The 17636-nt window shown below is 42.8% G+C and overlaps 1 protein-coding gene across 1 annotated transcript in view; it reads left to right on the forward strand.

The window, feature by feature from the left end:
* Positions 1 to 4731: 4731 nt before the first annotated feature.
* Positions 4732 to 17636, forward strand: part of LOC145414564 (DDB1- and CUL4-associated factor 6-like) — a 53257-nt gene continuing 40352 nt past the window's right edge. The window contains exons 1-4 of the mRNA XM_080284083.1: positions 4732 to 4848; positions 14559 to 14694; positions 16883 to 17019; positions 17330 to 17508. Coding sequence (XP_080140209.1) covers positions 4779 to 4848; positions 14559 to 14694; positions 16883 to 17019; positions 17330 to 17508 — 522 coding nt within the window. The 5' untranslated portion in view covers positions 4732 to 4778. The remainder of the gene's footprint in view (positions 4849 to 14558; positions 14695 to 16882; positions 17020 to 17329; positions 17509 to 17636) is intronic.

A 17636-nucleotide genomic window follows, 5' to 3' on the forward strand; every position in this document is an offset into this window, starting at 1 on the left:
ATCTGCTTTGTCCCCTACGCTGTTACACTGTTTAACCTATACATGCACAACATACCTACACCCCACACACCACAGATACACATAGCGTCCTATGCAAATGATATAACGCTTACATGTACGCACCAAACTGCAAACACAGCTGCACACATCATCCAACCTTACCTCAACACACTACTCGAATGGTTCACGACAATCAGGCTCAAAATAGCCCCAGCCAAATCTACAGTGACCCTTCTCACAAACTGGACAGCAGAACACAGTCACATCCCACACCTCACCATAAACAACACTCCCCTACCACACACACACACACACACACACACACACACACACACACACACACACACACACACACACACACACACACACACACACACACACGCACGCACGCACACAAAATCCTTGGTGTAACATACAATACATCAATGTCATTTAAACAACACATCACAAACATTAAAAATAAAATAACACCAATATTCAATGCCTTTAGGTCACTTGCCCATACAACATTCGGACACAACAAAGAAACCACCACCACAGTATACAAACAATGCATACGTTCAGTGATGAATTATACAAGCCCTGCCTGGACTCCTAACCTCACCAAAACACACTACAACACTCTACAGACCATACAGAACATGGCCCTAAAAATAATCACAGGCTGCACAGCTACTACACCCACAGACCACCTACATCAAGAAACCAAAGTCCTCAAAGTCAAGGATCACCTAGACATGAGAGGCACCCAGTTTCTTGCTGCAGCCTCCACAAACCCACAACATCCACTATACTACATGGCAGCCCATCCACCCACACCAAGCAACGTCAAAACAACACGCAGCACACGATACCATACACAAATACTGTCATCTCTACCCCTTTCTTCCACCTCAGATCAGCTTCCAGAAGCATATCCACACTCAGATCACTCGCCGCTCCATTCAGTCACTTAGAGACAACACACAGCTGCATGCACGGCCTCCTGACATCCACCCTTCTGAATCCTATCTCCCTCGTGAGGACAGGGTCCACCTGGCCAGGCTGAGACGTGGGCACCATCCAGCCCTCTTAAGCTACCAGAAGAGGTTGGATGACTCCGTCGCTGATGCCTGTCCAGGATGCAACACAGCACCCCATACTATGCAGCACATTATGGAAAACTGCATTACACACAATCACCTACGCCAACAACACAACATACACTCTTTGAGAGCTCTGTGGGAAAGCCACAGGCCATGGCCTTCCTAAGGGACTCGGGGCTGCTCGGCCAGACTGCCTAGGGAACAACTACTACTACTACTACTTATCCGCCAAGTTAAAATGGACGAACTGTATTTTCGGCATTTATTTGCTTGCCCATGCTAGTCTAGGCTCTCTTCACTTCAACTTGGCTCAAATTTCGTTCTTTTGCTGCTTATTTCACGTAACTCAGTGCTGGAAAAAAGACTGTCATGGCTCTACATCTCTTCCGTACCCCTTTTTCGCTATTAGCCTTATATTCTGGTGTTAATCTATTGCTATTACTCAGCGTTTGAGGGAGACAGCAATTTTAGGCCAAGCTGGTGTAAAAAGGGTGTAGTGATTAGCATGAGACATCCGGAGCGACGGACGAGCGTAAGATCAATCCCCCAGAGTTTTTTCTTTCTTTCTTTCTTTTTCAGGGCATCGAGGTAAACAGCATGGTCACCTTTCCGTAAATGTTCTGGACTATGACAACCTAGACTCTCGCCCCTACACGTGAATGGGGTTGTATGGTACTGGCTATTATTCGACACATTTTTATCTCCCAAATTCCTCCATCTCCGTGGCCATGTCCTACGAGAGATAGCGCCCCGTGGCTACAAGAAGGCGGTATAAATGACGTAACTGTATTGAAAAGGTTATGACAGGACAAAGGCTATTGTTCTCACTCCCCCGTGTGTGTGTGTGTGTGTGTGTGTGTGTGTGTGTGTGTGTGTAACAGTGGGGAAATGAAAGGAATATTGAACTTGACGGTCGGTGCCTGAAAATGTCGTTGTCCTGAAAGTGATTCCCGGGTGTGACTGAAACTGACTGTTTGAGTGGCTAGGGGCAGTGACTGAATACTGACTGTGAGTGAATAAAAGTGGCTGGGGGACTATTAAAATAAATCTTGATATCTGAAAGTGATTTGCTTACAGGTGTGACGAGAGTGACTGTGGTATCGGTGAAAGTTTCGGGGTGTGACTGAATATGACTGAATGTGACAAAGTGACTGTTTGACCGTGACTGTGACTGTGAAAATGACTGCGACAATGAGTATGGGTTTATGACTATGAAGGTGACTGCGGCCATGACTGAAAGAGACCTCCCCTGTGAAAATAACCGTGAGTGTGACTGCGAAAGTGACAAGGTATGATGATGAAATGAACTGAGTGTGACCGAACGTAACTGTGAATTTAACTGGGTGTGACTGTAGATGTGATTGAAAGTGGCTGTGAATATAACTAAAAGTAGCTGTGGGTGTGGTTGTGAAAGTGAATGGGTGTGACTGAGAGACTATACTGCATAGGTGTTCTTACCAGACTGCATGACTATGCGTGCTTGCCATGTCAAAGTGTGTGTGTGTGTGTGTGTGTGTGTGTGTGTGTGTGTGTCTTTTTTTGGAAGCGTTTCTGTAGCGTTTGAAAATGACTGATTGTGGGTGCTGGAATATGTTTTTAGGCTGCATGGTTAGGGGGGGTCTGGGGGCCCCGACCTTCTCCTCCAGTTAGACTCGTACTTACCCTCATACTGGCCCCCCTTTTGAAGTTTCTGATTATTATATTTGGACAATGTGTAGAATTGTCCTCTCAATATATATATATATATATATATATATATATATATATATATATATATATATATATATATATATATATATATATATATATATATATATGGAGCCTCTGTTTTACAGTGGTAGAGTGTGCGTTTTCGTACATGGGAGAACAAGGGTTCGCGCCCCACCAGGGTAATAAACTATGGGAGTGTTCACCCAGCCACGTACTGCTTCGGCGGACATAAGGAGTGCTGTGGTGGAACCAGGATCGCATACTATAAAGTATGCTTGTATCCAATCGGCTTGTGCAGGCCGATTACACTTGGTTCACAGACTACACACACATCCAAAGCCACTCCAACATTACGGTCACACTTACAAGCACTTCTAGTTCTCACCCTACGAACAATCTCTACTAGACACCTAAGTCACATGGTAGGGATACATAGGCTGAATCGTCCCCACTTCGGTCGGGATAGTCTGGTCCTGCAGTGGATACTCAAATAGCTGATGATGATGATGATGATGATACAGTACTGTATATACATATTCCTATTGCCAGACGTCTTAATCCCATAAGGGGTGGCCACAAACAAATAGCCTCCATGTCGCCCTGTCCCCCTCCATATCACTGCCCTGTTCCAAGCTCACACCCCCCTCTCTCATATACCTCTCCACTCCATCCCTCCATCTCATCCTTGGCCTCCCCCTTCCTATTCCCCCTTCCACCTCACTCACATACACTTCCCTCGTCAGTCTTTCACTCTCCATCCGCTCCATATGGCCAAACCACCTTAATGTATTTCTCCTAACGCTTCTGATCACATCCTCATCCACACCACAACGCTCCTTTATATCTTCATTTGTCATCCTGTCTCTCCATGTAACTCCACAGGCTCCTCTTAAATAACTCATTTCCACTGCTCTCACTCTTGACTGCTGTCCCTCTAACAAGGTCCAAGCTTCACTTCCATACGTTAGAGATGGTATCACAATACTGTTATGTAGTAACTTTTTCACTTCCATGCTCACTTCCCTGTTTCTTATCACTGCTTTTAAAGAACCAGCAACCTTTCTTCCTTGTTGTACCCTTTCAAGCACTTCACCCTCTAAACTTCCATCTCTACTCATCACACTACCCGAGTACTTAAACGCACTCACATTTTCCATTTCCTCCTCATCCAGCCTCACTGTACATTCAGTCTCCATTTCTCTCGCAAATCATAAATTTACTCTTCCCTACATTCACCTTCAGATTCCATTTCTTACACACTCTCCCAAACTCATCCACCAAGCCTTGCAGCTCCCCTTCGTCTTCACTTAACAATACAGCATCTGCAAAACAACAGTACAGGGAGTTTCCAAACACTGCCCCCTTTCATTAGGGCCGCTCCAACATCCACTGCCCTACCATGTATCTCATTTATAACCCCATCCATACACAGACTGAACAACCATGGAGACATGACACATCCCTTTTTCAGTCCAACCTTCAAATAGAAAAAATCACTCATTTCACTATCCACACGCACTGCAGCCTTAACACCCTCATATATACTCTTCACGGCATTCAACATCTTCCCATCTACTCCATATATATACATATATACATACAAATGTACACATATACATGTTTGCATATACCTGTCTGGGCCTTCCCCCACGCCGCTGGGTGTACGTACATGATAAAGGCGTAAAGCAACTGGGTGTAAATGTGTTCTTTTGTACATGAGATATAGGCTACTTAGCACTCCGTTGGACAAGTAAGTTAATTCTGATTTTCGAAAACTAGGAATACGCAAGTCACGGCGTTTCAAATATCCCGCCAGAATCATGCCGTAGAGCCTTCATCAGCGGAACGCCGAGATTTCAAGAGGACCGAACTCGTCTCACTTTGTTTGTGACCGAGGGAGTGGAGTGGGGCGAATCATCCTGCCAGCTGCAGTTAAAGTGCCTAGTGCGTTCGCGTGACATACCACAAAGGAAATATTTACTCATGTTAAGGCAGATACTCAAACGCCAGTATGATCCAGTCAATAACAACGTCTTCTTCCCCTTGGCTAAAGGTGAGTGCTTGGCTTAGGGTATAGAAGCCATAAATAGATCAACTCCATCGACCTTCCAAGTTCCAGGCCAGTTTGGTTTTGTGCATATCCTTATTGGATGACAAGTTCTTCGTGCTACTGGTTACTTGTAGGTATTTTTATGAATCATATGTAATCATGAAAAATACTGAAAAAAAAGTAATGAAGCATCTCATCCAGTTTATTAAATACCGTACATCGCTTAGACATCATTAAAGAGTAGGTATGCTGTGGCTGACACAGATTGAAACGTGGACAAACCATTAAGTACTCCTCCTTGATGTGGTAGTATTGTCATTTATTGCGGTCAAGTCCGTCCGATATTCCAGCCTTTTCCAAGACAAGCCCCTCAAATTAGGGGGGAGGAGTGTCTTCCCTATGACGTTTCCTTTAAAAATGTGTCTTAGGTTAGGGATTAAGTTTGATTATGTTAGGTTAGGGTAATTTAATTTAAAAAACGGTTTTTAAAATGAAATTGGCCTCAAAATCATTCGAAATATGGGTAAATCCTCCCCATAGTAAAAAAAAATATTTAGGATGTATTTTGGTCAGTTTTGAGGATTTTATTTCATATTTCATTTCAGCCCCAAATATGGGTTAGGGATCATTTGCGGTGGAAATTAATCTCTAAATCATTTGAAATAAGGGTGAATCCTACCCCTAGTGAAAGAAGAAACTTAAAATACCCAGGCCATAACAAATAAAAAAAATTCCCTTTACTGTATATATTATTTTGGCCCATGCCAGGTGATTGGACTTGGCCTTGAGACTTTTGTTTAAAAGAATTTTATATGTAAAATATACCAGTATATATGTTGAATCAGCTTTCATTATGGGTAAAAATTGGTAAATTTTTGGAATTACACGCAACTAACTGACACTGAAATTAATATGCACATTGCTGAATTTAAACGATTCTAAGCACTTACTCTTTTATAAGCATTTGTTGCAAATGCTTTTCTTTGTACATAAGGAGATGAGGAGGGGGAGTCTGTAGCTACTATCTCCATCTTTTATTGCATCTGACCTGCCCTAACCTAACTATCTATCTGTCTATTGCCAGATACCTTAATCCCGTACGGGGTGGCCACAAACAAATCGCCTCCATGCTGCCCTGTTCCCCCACCATTTCACTGCCCTGCTCCCACCTCACACCCCCCTCTCTCATATACCTCTCCACTCCATCCCTCCATCTCATCCTCAGCCTCCCCCTCCCTCTCTCCCCCTCCACCTCACTCACATACACTCTCCTCATCAGTCTCTCAATCTACATCCTCTCCACATGGCCAAACCACCTCAGTGTGTTCCTCCTAATGCTTCCTATCACATCCACATCCACATCACAGTGCTCATTTATATCCTCATTTGTCAGCCTGTCTCTCCATGTGACTCCACAGGCTCCTCTTAAATAACTCATTTCCACTGCTCTCACTTTTGACTTGTATCCTTCCAACAATGTCCAAACTTCACTTCCATAAGTTAGAGTTGGTATCACAATACTGTCATGTAGTAACTTTTTCACTTCCATGCTCACTTCCCTGTTTCTTATCACTGCTTTCAAGGAACCAGCAACCTTACTTCCTTGCTGTACCCTTTCAAGCACCTCACCCTCCAAACTTCCATCCTTACTCATCACACTCTCCAAGTACTTAAATGTACTCACATTTTCCATTACCTCATCATCCATCCTCACTGTACATTCACTGACTTCACCTATCTCAAAGACCATCACTTTACTCTTCCCTACACTCACCCTTAGATTCCATTTCTTGCACACACTCCCAAACTCATCCACTAAGCCTTACAGCTCCCCTTCGTCTTCACTTAACAACACAGTATCATCTGCAAACAACAGTACAGGGGGTTTCCAAACACTACCCTCTCTCACTAGGGCCAGTCCAACATCCACTGCCCTACCTTGTATCTCTTTTATTATCCCATCCATGTACAGATTGAACAACCATGGAGAAATGACACATCCCTGTTTCAACCCAACCTTCAAAGAGAAAAATTCACTCAGTTCACCATCCACACACACTGCAGCCTTAGCACCCTCATACATACTCTTCACAGCATTCAACAACTTCCCATCTACTCCATATATTCTTAATACTTTCAACAATCCTTGTCTATTCACCCTGTCATATGCTTTCTCCAAATCCATGAAGGCCTCATACAACTTCTTTTCCTTCTCTAGAAACTTTTCCACTAAAGATCTAATAATGAATATCTGATCTTCACAACCTCTTCCCTTCCTAAAGCCTCCCTGTTCTTCTCCAACTAATTTATCTGTTATTTCCCTAACTCTGTCAATAAGTATCCTATCATACACTATTCCTATTATACTAAGAAGACAAATGCCCCTATGATTACCACACACTTCTTTTTCCCCTTTTCCTTTGTACAGGGGAATAATTATACCTGACTTCTAATCCTCCGGGACTCTACCTTCCTCCCAGGCCAATCTGCACATCTTCCACATCCATTCTACTACTATCTCTCCCCCATGCTTCAGCATTTCACCACACACTCCATCAATTCCTGGGGCTTTCCCCAATTTGACTTTCTTCATTTCTTCCACAACTTCTATCCTACTGATTTCTTCCTGTCTTCTCACATCCCTCCTTCTCCCAGCCACTTATACCCGCATTACTTTCATTCTCTATGTTCAACAATTTCTTAAAGTGTTCTCTGCATCTGCTCACTTTTTCTCCCTTCTCCACTAGTAATCTACCATTTTTATCTTTCACTCCCTTACTAACTTCACTATCACCCTGTCTTACTGTCTTCACCTCTTTCCAGAACATTTTCTTACAGTCCCTCCACTTTACACTCAAATTCCTCACCCACTGTCTTCTTACTCTCTCTTACTAATCTTTTCATATCTGTCTTCTTGTCTACATATATCATTCTCTTCCGCCTCTCAAGTTTCCAAGCTCCTATTTCTCATCCGTTCATTGTATGCTTTCTTCTTTTGTGCAACAGCCTGTCTCACCTCTTCATTCCACCATGCTGTTCCCTGCACCCCCTTCCGTCTTCTGTTCACCCCACACACCACATCACATGCTCCACATATTTCTTCTGTGAATATCTTGCACACACCTTCCACATCCCCCATCAGCTCCAATTCATATTTTCCCAATTGTTCCTCCACTTCTCACTTATATTCTGCCTTTTTCTCATCCTCTTGTAACCTTTCCACTCTCCTTGCAACTACTTCCTCCCATCCTTCCCCTCTTGTATTTCTCCATCTTACTTGGATCTTGATTCTGGCCATCACCAAGTAGTGGTCAGAAAGTCCACTCCCCCAACCTCTATAAGCTCTTGCATTCATTACACATCTTCGCATCCTTTCATCCACACACATAATCAGTCATTGCCTTCCTTTCATTCAGTTCACCACCCACCCTTCTCATCACTCGCCATGTATATCTGTGGATCATTTTGTGCCTGAAGAGGGTATTGGCTATCACCAACCCCCTCCCAGCACAAATGTCCACTAACGCACTGCCATTCTCATCTATCTCAGCAGGCACACCCCACTCACCAACTATTCCATCCACCTTCACATTGCTTACTTTACCATTCATATCACTGATCAAAAACACTCTCTCATTCCTTCCAAAGTTTTCCTTGCATACTTCCACATTTGTCCAGAACTCTTCTCTCACTCTGCTCGCACGATCTTGCATTGGCGCATACACTCACACAATCGCCCACATTTGTATTCCAACTTTCAGTTTTACCCACACAATCCTTGAACCAACTGATCCATACTCTCTTATGTTCTTCTTCCATCTTTTACTCACAACAATACACACTCCTCCTTTTGCCCACTCATTCTCACCTACTCCTGCACATATACCCCATCCATACTCCCATTCTCTCACACTCTCTCCTCTCCATTTAGTTTCAGTTACTCCACATACATCCACTTTCGCAACCACAAGCATCTGGACAATCTCTCTTTCTTTCATCTCATCATTCACACCCCTTACATTCCGTGTCGTGATCCGTACCATGTCCTTTGTGCGGTCCTTGGTTGTCATCTTTCGGTCAGTCCTTGTCCGAGGCTTCTTGTTCGACTTTTTAGTTAGCTGTTTTCCGGGGAGGGGCACTAACCCTCCGCCAACCATTTTAGCCGCCTCATACAACAAGCAGGGATACTGGGGGAGTATTCTTGAAAATCCCGCCATTCCTACTCCTTAGCCACTTAGTGCTAAAAAGTGCATTTGCGACAGATGTATTTAGGAGAAAAATTGATTAAAATTGCATGAAGAACCTTTGTTCACATGGATACTGTGGTATTCAAGCCCCTGTACACAGCCCTAGTGAGACCAATTTTAGAGTATGCCAATCAAATCTGTTGCCCACACTTGGTAAAGAACATTGAAGCAGTGGAGAACGTGCATTGTAGGGCCACCAAGCGTGTCCCCCAGATTAAAGACCTTTCATATGAGGAAAAGGCTCTGGAATTTCGATTACCAACCTTAGCATACAGAAGATCAAGGGGAGACCAGATAGAGACATACAAAATCATATCTGGCAAATATGACCAGGCTTGCACCGCAGCTCTGTACCAGATGAGAGAAGGCAACTCTGCCCAAGGAAGTAAGAAAAAAATATTCAAGACCAGAACAGATCTGAACCTCAGGAAATACTCATTGTCAAACAGAGTGATTGACAACTGGATCAGCATGCCAGAATGGGTACCATAATAGAGGCCAAGACATTAGAAATATTTGAGGCAATTCTAGACAGGTTTTGGAAAGACCAAAAGCAGAGATTTGCTTACAGGGCACAAATTTCCACCACATGAAGCCACTTAGTGATGGCCAAGGTAGAGCTGCAAAAGAAAGTGGTTGAGGAGACGAAGGGGAAGACAGGAAGAAGCAGCTCCTGTGAGAAGAGTGGAGAAATTGCAAGATAGTGAGAAAAGGACAGAGTATAAGAACATAGTGGAAGAAAGATTGGGAAGGTATGAGCTAGAGCAGATGGAAGGGGTGGAAGACATATGTAAGATATTCACGGAAGAGATAAGCGCAGCGTGTGAGGCGGTTTGTGGAGTGAGGAGGAGATGCAAGGGTGTGCAAGGGACAGCATGGTGGAATGATGAGGTGAAACGAGCTGTGGAACAAAAGAAGAAGGCATATGGTGAATGGTTGGCGAGTAGAGGTAGGGGAGAAGATGAGAGAGAGAAGAGAGAGGTATATGTGAGCAGGAGAAGGGAGGTTAAGAGACTGGTGAAGGAGAGTAAGAAGAAAGTGGATGAAGAGTTTGGGAGGAATCTGAGTGTGAAATGGAGGGAGAGTAAGAAATTGTTTTGGAAGGAGGTAAAGAAAGTAAGGCAGTGTGAAAGGGGAAATAGTAGGGGAGTGAAAGATAGGAATAATAGATTGTTGGTGCAGAAGAGAGAGAAATTGAGGAGTTGGAAGGAGCACTTTGAGGATTTGTTGAATGTAGAGAGTGAGAACAGTGTGAGTATAAGTGGTTGGGGAATGGCTGGGAGAAGAAGAGATGAGAGGAGGGAGGAAGAGATCAGTAGGGCGGAAGTAGTGGAAGCGATGAAGAAGATTAAGCTGGGAAAGGCCCCAGGAATTGATGGAGTGTGTGGTGAAATGCTTAGGTATGGGGGTGAGATTGTTGTGGAGTGGATATGGAAGTTGTGTAGATTGGCTTGGGAAGAGGGAAGGGTTCCAGAAGACTGGAAATCAGGTATAATTGTTCCTCTGTACAAAGGAAAAGGGGAGAGAGAAGTATGTGGTAACCATAGGGGTATTTGCCTTCTTAGTGTGACTGGTAAAATATATGGTAGAATACTCAATGATAGGGTTAGGCATATGACAGAGGAGCTAGTTGGAGAAGAACAAGGGGGATTTAGGAAGGGAAAAGGGTGTGTAGATCAGATATTTGTTCTAAGATGTTTAGTGGAGAAGTATCTAGAGAAGGGAAGGAAAGTGTATGCTGCCTTCATGGACTTGGAGAAAGCTTATGACAGAATAGATAGGCAAGGTATGTGGAAGGTATTGAGAATATATGGAGTGGAGGGGAAATTGTTGAGTGCTGTGAAGAGTATGTACGAGGGAGCTAGGGCTACGGTGCGAGTGGATGGTGAGCTGAGTGAGTTCTTTGATCTCAATGTGGGACTGAAACAGGGGTGTGTGATGTCTCCATGGCTGTTTAATATATATATGGATGGGGTTGTAAAGGAGGTGCAGGGTAGGGCAGTGGATGTGGGGGTGGCCCTAATGAATGAGGGTGAGATTTGGAAGCTTCCGGTGTTGCTGTTTGCTGATGATACAGTATTGTTGAGTGAAGATGAATGGGAGTTGCAAGGTTTGGCGAATGAATTTGGGACAGTGTGTAGGAGGAGGAGGCTGAAAGTTAATGTAAACAAAAGTAAAGTTATGGTGTTTGAGAGGAATGAAGTCACAGAGTGTGCAGTGAGATTGGATGGTGAGGATATGGAGAATGTGAGTGCATTCAAGTACTTGGGTAGTGTGATGAGTAAGGATGGAACTTTGGGGGATGAAGTACGTGAAAGGGTACAGCAGGGAAGAAAGGTTGTTGGTACACTGAAAGCAGTGATGAGAAATAGGGAGGTGAGTATGGAAGTTAAGAAGTCACTGCATGATGGTATTGTGATCCCTACCCTGATGTATGGAAGCGAGGCGTGGACCTTGCAAGAGGGGAACAAGTCAAGAATGAGAGCAGTGGAAATGAGTTACTTGAGAGGAGCATGTGGAGTGACGTGGAGGGACTGGTTGACGAATGAAGAAGTGAAGGAACGTTGTGGGGTAGATGTGGATGTGGTTGAAAAGATTAGGAGAAATACACTGAGGTGGTTTGGACATGTGGAGAGAATGGAGAATGAAAGACTGACTAAGAGGGTGTATGTAGGTGAGGTGGAGGGAGGGAGAGGGAGAGGTAGACCGAGGATGAGGTGGAGGGATGGAGTTGAGAGGTATATGAGGGAGGGGGGGGTGAGTTGGGGGGAGGGGAGTCAAATGGTGGGTGACAGAGTGACTTGGAGGCGTTTTGTCTGCGGCCACCCTTTGCGGGATTAGGGCGTCGGGCTATAGATAGATAGATAGATGAAGCCACTGTCCAAGTAGAAACGGGGCTAATGAGCTGGAGTCACAGGTGTAACGGCCTCTTGCAGAACATCATCAGTGTGCATAAACGAAATGACAAACACATTAATTTCATTCTCCTTTAGTTGGGTGTAATTCCAAAATAACACACACACACACAAATTTTATTAGAATATTTGTGTTACTGTATTTAGCTGGTGACTCAGTTTTCATTCCAAAGAATAAGACAGGTTATGGTACCATATATTGTATTAGAATGTAGGTGGTGGCAACCATCATCCGCTTCCGTGATGTAGTGCTGCCTACAACTTGCTTTACCCTTTATCATTCTTTTTCTTTGTCTGCCATTCTCTGCTCCAATTGCTCTCATCTTTCATGTCACTTTATTACTCTTCATTCCTCCTCAGGTGGCTTTACATTGAGTGACAAGGGAAATGGTTTCGTGTAAGTCAGGAAACCATTTATGACTCTGGATGGTAACCATAAAATCAACCCGCACATGTTCCTTACTTGTCAGGAAGTGGGTTGGCAGAGGGTTAGTGCCCCTCCCTGTAAAACAACTAACTCAAAGTCAAGCAGTCACCTGTTATGGTATTATGGCATCTGACTCTAGAGATAGATAGATAGAATTTTGATATTGTAGTTGATTCGGTTTCCATTCTGTAAAAGAATGAAAGGTAAGATTATACAGTATTGCCATTACATTTGACCTCGAGGAATAATTGGGGAATTTTTGCTGATTGGTTCAGTCCCTCAGTTCATTGATGTCCCTAGGTTTTTGTGGTGTTTTTTCATGTGTTAAGATAGATTTTGTTTTTCATTTGTGTCAGAAATCCCATGTTTTGCTGCCATTTTTGCCCACTCTTCCTACACCACGGGGGACCTGTGAGAATCCATTGTTTTGGGTGGGGGAACATGTTGAAGCAAGAAATTTGTGCCATTTATGAATGCCAAAATCAGTGGAAGCACATAAAACACCAGCAGAACCCCCCCCCCCACGGGTGCAAGTTAAGTGCTCAATTAATGCTGACCATGTGGTGAAAGTCAAGTACTGTGCTAAATATACTGACAATGTGGTGAAAGTCAGAGACTGTACTAAATAAATGCTGACCTTGTGGTGAGAGTCAGGTACTAAATGAAATCCTAAGGTGAAGATTTTCACCATTTGAGTGCCAAAATCAGTGGAAGCACAGAAAACTACATTAGAAAAACTCAGGGTTCCTAACTGGGGTGACCCTCGGCCCTTACCTAATCATGTGGGTAAAAGTCAAATACAGTATACTAAATAAAAGCCTAAAACGAAGAGCTTTTAGCATTTATGAATGCCAAAATCAGTGGAATGATTGAAATACTGTACCCAATTTAGCCTAATCCAGAAAAACTTGAAATACTGGCCGAGATTCTTAACTGGGGCGACTGCCCCTGCGAACTTCCCATTAACATTAACCATAATGACCGCACATGGGCTAACCCCGAACTGTCCATCGGTTAGTTTCAAGTTGGGTGGGTGGGTCAAAGGCCATCTTTGGTTAATTTAAAGTGTGCTCCACATGAGGGGATAACCCCAGGTTGGCTCAGCATCTGTCATATCAGGTCGGGTTGAGTATATTGAGGAAAGCCACCAGGTGGCAGCAGCATCGGAGCACATAATTTTCAAGCTGTCACAGGGTGAAGTTAGGGAAAATTACTTACGTAATGAAATTGAAACTACCATAAGAACACATTTGTTATGGAAATACCAAAGAGAAGATACCCCTCCCCCCCACCCTGCGAGTGGACAATAGAACGCAATGAAATATGCACCGGGGCTTCTGTACTGATAGGATAGTTTCTTTTTAGCCCAGACATGGCTCAGATTGCTATTACTGTACTAACAGATTAATTTATTTACCAGCATTTGTATGAAGAGTCCAGGCACAGTAATTGTTTTGTTGAATTAACTAGCTATATTGGTGGTAGATGGGGGCACTCACCATCCACTCACTTGATGTAGTGCTGCTTTTAGTGTCTGCCCTTTCTTTCTTCCTTCCTTTCTCTCCTGTCTTTTTTTCCATCATTCTTTCCTCTTCCTTCTGCCTACAGGTGACTGTACACTCCCTCATCTCTCTTTCTTTCCTTCATTCTTTCCTCTTCCTTCTGCCTATGGGTGATTGTACACTGAGTGACAAGCCAAATGGTTTCCTGTACACCAGGAAACCATTTACTACACTGGGTGGTAACCATATAACCAAATTTTGGTGCCTGGTAGTTTAGTGGTTAATTGAGGCACTTCAGTCAGATTGTGCCCATGCAGGGTTATATCCACGGGGTGGTTGGGGTTTACTGCTCATGTAATGCCACTCAGGGATGAGTGAGGCTGGTCACTCTCATCTTAAATGTCGGGACCAACTTGCTTAGCCCTGGGCTCCTCATGGGGTGACATAGGATTGGATGATGGGTGGATGGATGGATGTGCTGATAGTAAAATGTGAATGGCAGACCATAGCTGAGTTTGGATAGGATGTCATTAAGGTGAGCTATTCTGTTTTTGCCTTGGAAAAGAGGCATGCTTTGGCATCAGGCATCAGATAAACTAATGTCTCTTGTTTTCTTGTGCAGGAAGTGAGTGTTTGCTGCAGCGAATGGCCCTCCTTCAGGCCATGGAGGTTCATCGAGGCTGCGTCAACACTGTGGTCTGGGATGCTCCTGGCAATCTTCTCCTGTCGGGTTCTGATGACCAGCAGCTTGTTATATGGTAGGTGTAAATCATGTTACAGTAGGCTAAGTGGCTCTGGAAATTAAAGTTCAGTACAGTAAAATGGATCTTTAAATAAACTGTTTATACATTGACTGATCAATTTACATATTACAGTACAGGGTGGTTTCGTTCTCACGGTGAAATTACCGGTAATTTAGTGTGAGGAATCGTGGTTATTTTGTTTCTGCTAGTGTATGAATGAAAATTGTTGCTAAAGGCATTCAAGGAAGGAGTCAATGGTGTGATGTTGTTGATGATGACAAAGGTAAGATTGCACGAAGTGGATGAATGGGAATTTGTAGGATACTGGTATATAAAGTACCGTAAGATGTGAGTGCTGTACTTTTAAATGGAGAAAAAGGGAAGTTGTTAATCGATGAATGATGACTGATTGATAGGATTTAATGACTCTGAATGTTTCAGCTCAAGATGCATGTACAGTTTAGGCTGCAAAGTCAAATTAGCGTTGATCATTGTACAGTATATGCAGCTTGTGATAACTATCTACCCTATCTATAGCCAGATGCCACAATCCCTTAAGGGGTGGCCATTTGACCCTTGAGTTGGGTGTTTTACAGGGAGGGGCACTTACCCATAACCAACCCACTTGTTGACCCATAGGGAATACATATGGGTTGGCTATATGGTTACCAGCCAACATTGTAAATGGTTTCCTGGCTGACAGGAAACCGTTGGGCATGTCACTTAGTGTAAAGCTACCTGAAAAGGAAAGAAGAGTAATAAAAAGTGAGAGGTGAAAGAAGTAGGCAGCACTATACCAAGTGAGTGGATGATGGATACCTCCACCAATCAGTGATGCATGCAATAGAAAATTATTTTTGGAACCAGCTGGTTAGAATGGTAACACACCATTGAGGTACAAATTGTTTGTGATGGGTGATCAGAATTGAAGAGTTGAGTTGAACCCTATTTTATGATATCATTTTGGTGTGCTAAGGGAAAACAATCAATGGATGGCAGCTAAAGGACATGTCTGGAAATTTAAGAATAGGCCATGTTATTCTTATTTTAAATGCAGAGAAATACTGTACAAAAATATATATGGTACCGGTATGGTGAGACTAGCGAAAATGGTGAGAAAAGCCTGATTAACCACATGCTTGTAGAGAGAAGGATGCATGGGAGTGTTAATGGCATGAGAGTCATGAGATAAAGGTGTGAAGATTTGCCTGATCATACTCAGATAGAATTCAATCTGACATTGATGAGAGCATGCAAATTTAATACACAGAGTGAAAGAGTTAAATGGAAACATTTGAGAAACAAAGCATTAACTTATGATCATAGACAAAATGTAGTGAAGGGTATAAGAGCCAGTGAATTGGTTTGAAGGTAGAAAATATGCAGAGTCTATACAGAGAGACTTTGTTAGGAATACTAAAGCTGTGCATGGTGCCGTATTAGAAAGGAACAGTTTGTTGGGATATGGAGGTTGAAAGAGTGATGGAAGAAAAGACAAAGAAATGGTTGGTATGGATACAAGAAAGGAGTTTATGTGAAAGGGAAGAGGCATTTGCAATATGGAGAGTGAGACTTATATAAAATTTAGGAAAGAAAATGCCACTAAGGTATGAGTGAGGCTGGTCACTCTCATCTTAAATGTCAGGACCAACTTGCCTAGCCCCGAGCTCCTACTCTTCTCACGGGGCAACGTAGGATTGGATAATGGATGGATGGATGAAAAATTAAATTACCGTATATATTTTGGAAGAAATATGATTTATGTACAGTAATACCTTAATAGGCATTGATAAACATCTGTCTAGACAAGTTTTGAGCTTGCTGAAAGGAGGAGTGAGGATGGCTAGAGTGGGAGGGTCACAGGTGTGAATGTGGTGGGAAGAGTACCCAGAGTCAGACCCAGGGTAAGGGATTGAGCAGGGAAAAGGGCATACTGTAAAACATAACATGTTGCTAGATGCCATTGGGTGAAAGGACCTACACGTGATAGCATAGTCAGTGGTCTCTAACATCTAAGCATAAGCTTTTCTAAACCATCTGGATTTGGCATGACTGCATCTAAATTAGGAGTCAGAACATAAGGGTTCGGTGTGCATGTAACCCCATTTACTTCTACATCATAAGATATTTTTCTGTGTATTTTTAATATGTTTTTGTATGTCAGTTGGAATTAGATTTGTCATTACATGCCATTTTCTTTCAGTGATCCTTGGGAGCGAATGACAAAAACACGCATCCACACTGCACACCGGGCAAATATTTTCAGTGCAAAGTTTATGCCTCACACAGCTAATCGCAAGATCATCTCGTGTTCTGGGGATGGCATTGTTATTTATACAGGTCTGTATGATTTGATGATTTTATTTATGCGTCATGTTTACAAAACAAATGAATGATTTGTACGAGGATTTTATTTAGTAGTGTATTAAAGTTTGATTTAATACATATCATAGTCATAAATAAAAGTACATAAAGTTTTTATCTAGTTGTTCATCAAGAATACTGTTTATATAATGCTGTCAGGGATGCAGTTATTGCACTGATCTTTCAGTGCAACACTCATAATGATATTATATATATCATTTGTACATACATAAATTACTCTACATCTTTTGTATCCATCTCTGTGTCATGTTTTTGCCATCTTCAGATGTTGAGAGACAAGAAGAGACATATGACTGTAAATTCACATGCCATGCCAGCACATGCTATGATATTATTACTATGCCGGATGATGCCCACACCTTTCTAACATGCGGAGAGGATGACACTGTTCGCTGGTTTGATCTTCGCATCAAACAACAGTGTTCTGTGCGTGATTGCCAAGAGGTAAGTCTGGTTTACTTTTAATATCTTTTTCATGACTGAGTGCTGGCAGAATGCAGTATAGTTCTGTATGATCCAGTATATGATATGATTCAGGTATTTGTAACACTTTGCTGTATTTTTTGCAACTG

This window comes from Coenobita brevimanus, chromosome 100, assembly GCF_032717465.1.
Source record: "Coenobita brevimanus isolate Jiangsu-jjx chromosome 100, ASM3271746v2, whole genome shotgun sequence".
Taxonomy (NCBI): domain Eukaryota; kingdom Metazoa; phylum Arthropoda; class Malacostraca; order Decapoda; family Coenobitidae; genus Coenobita; species Coenobita brevimanus.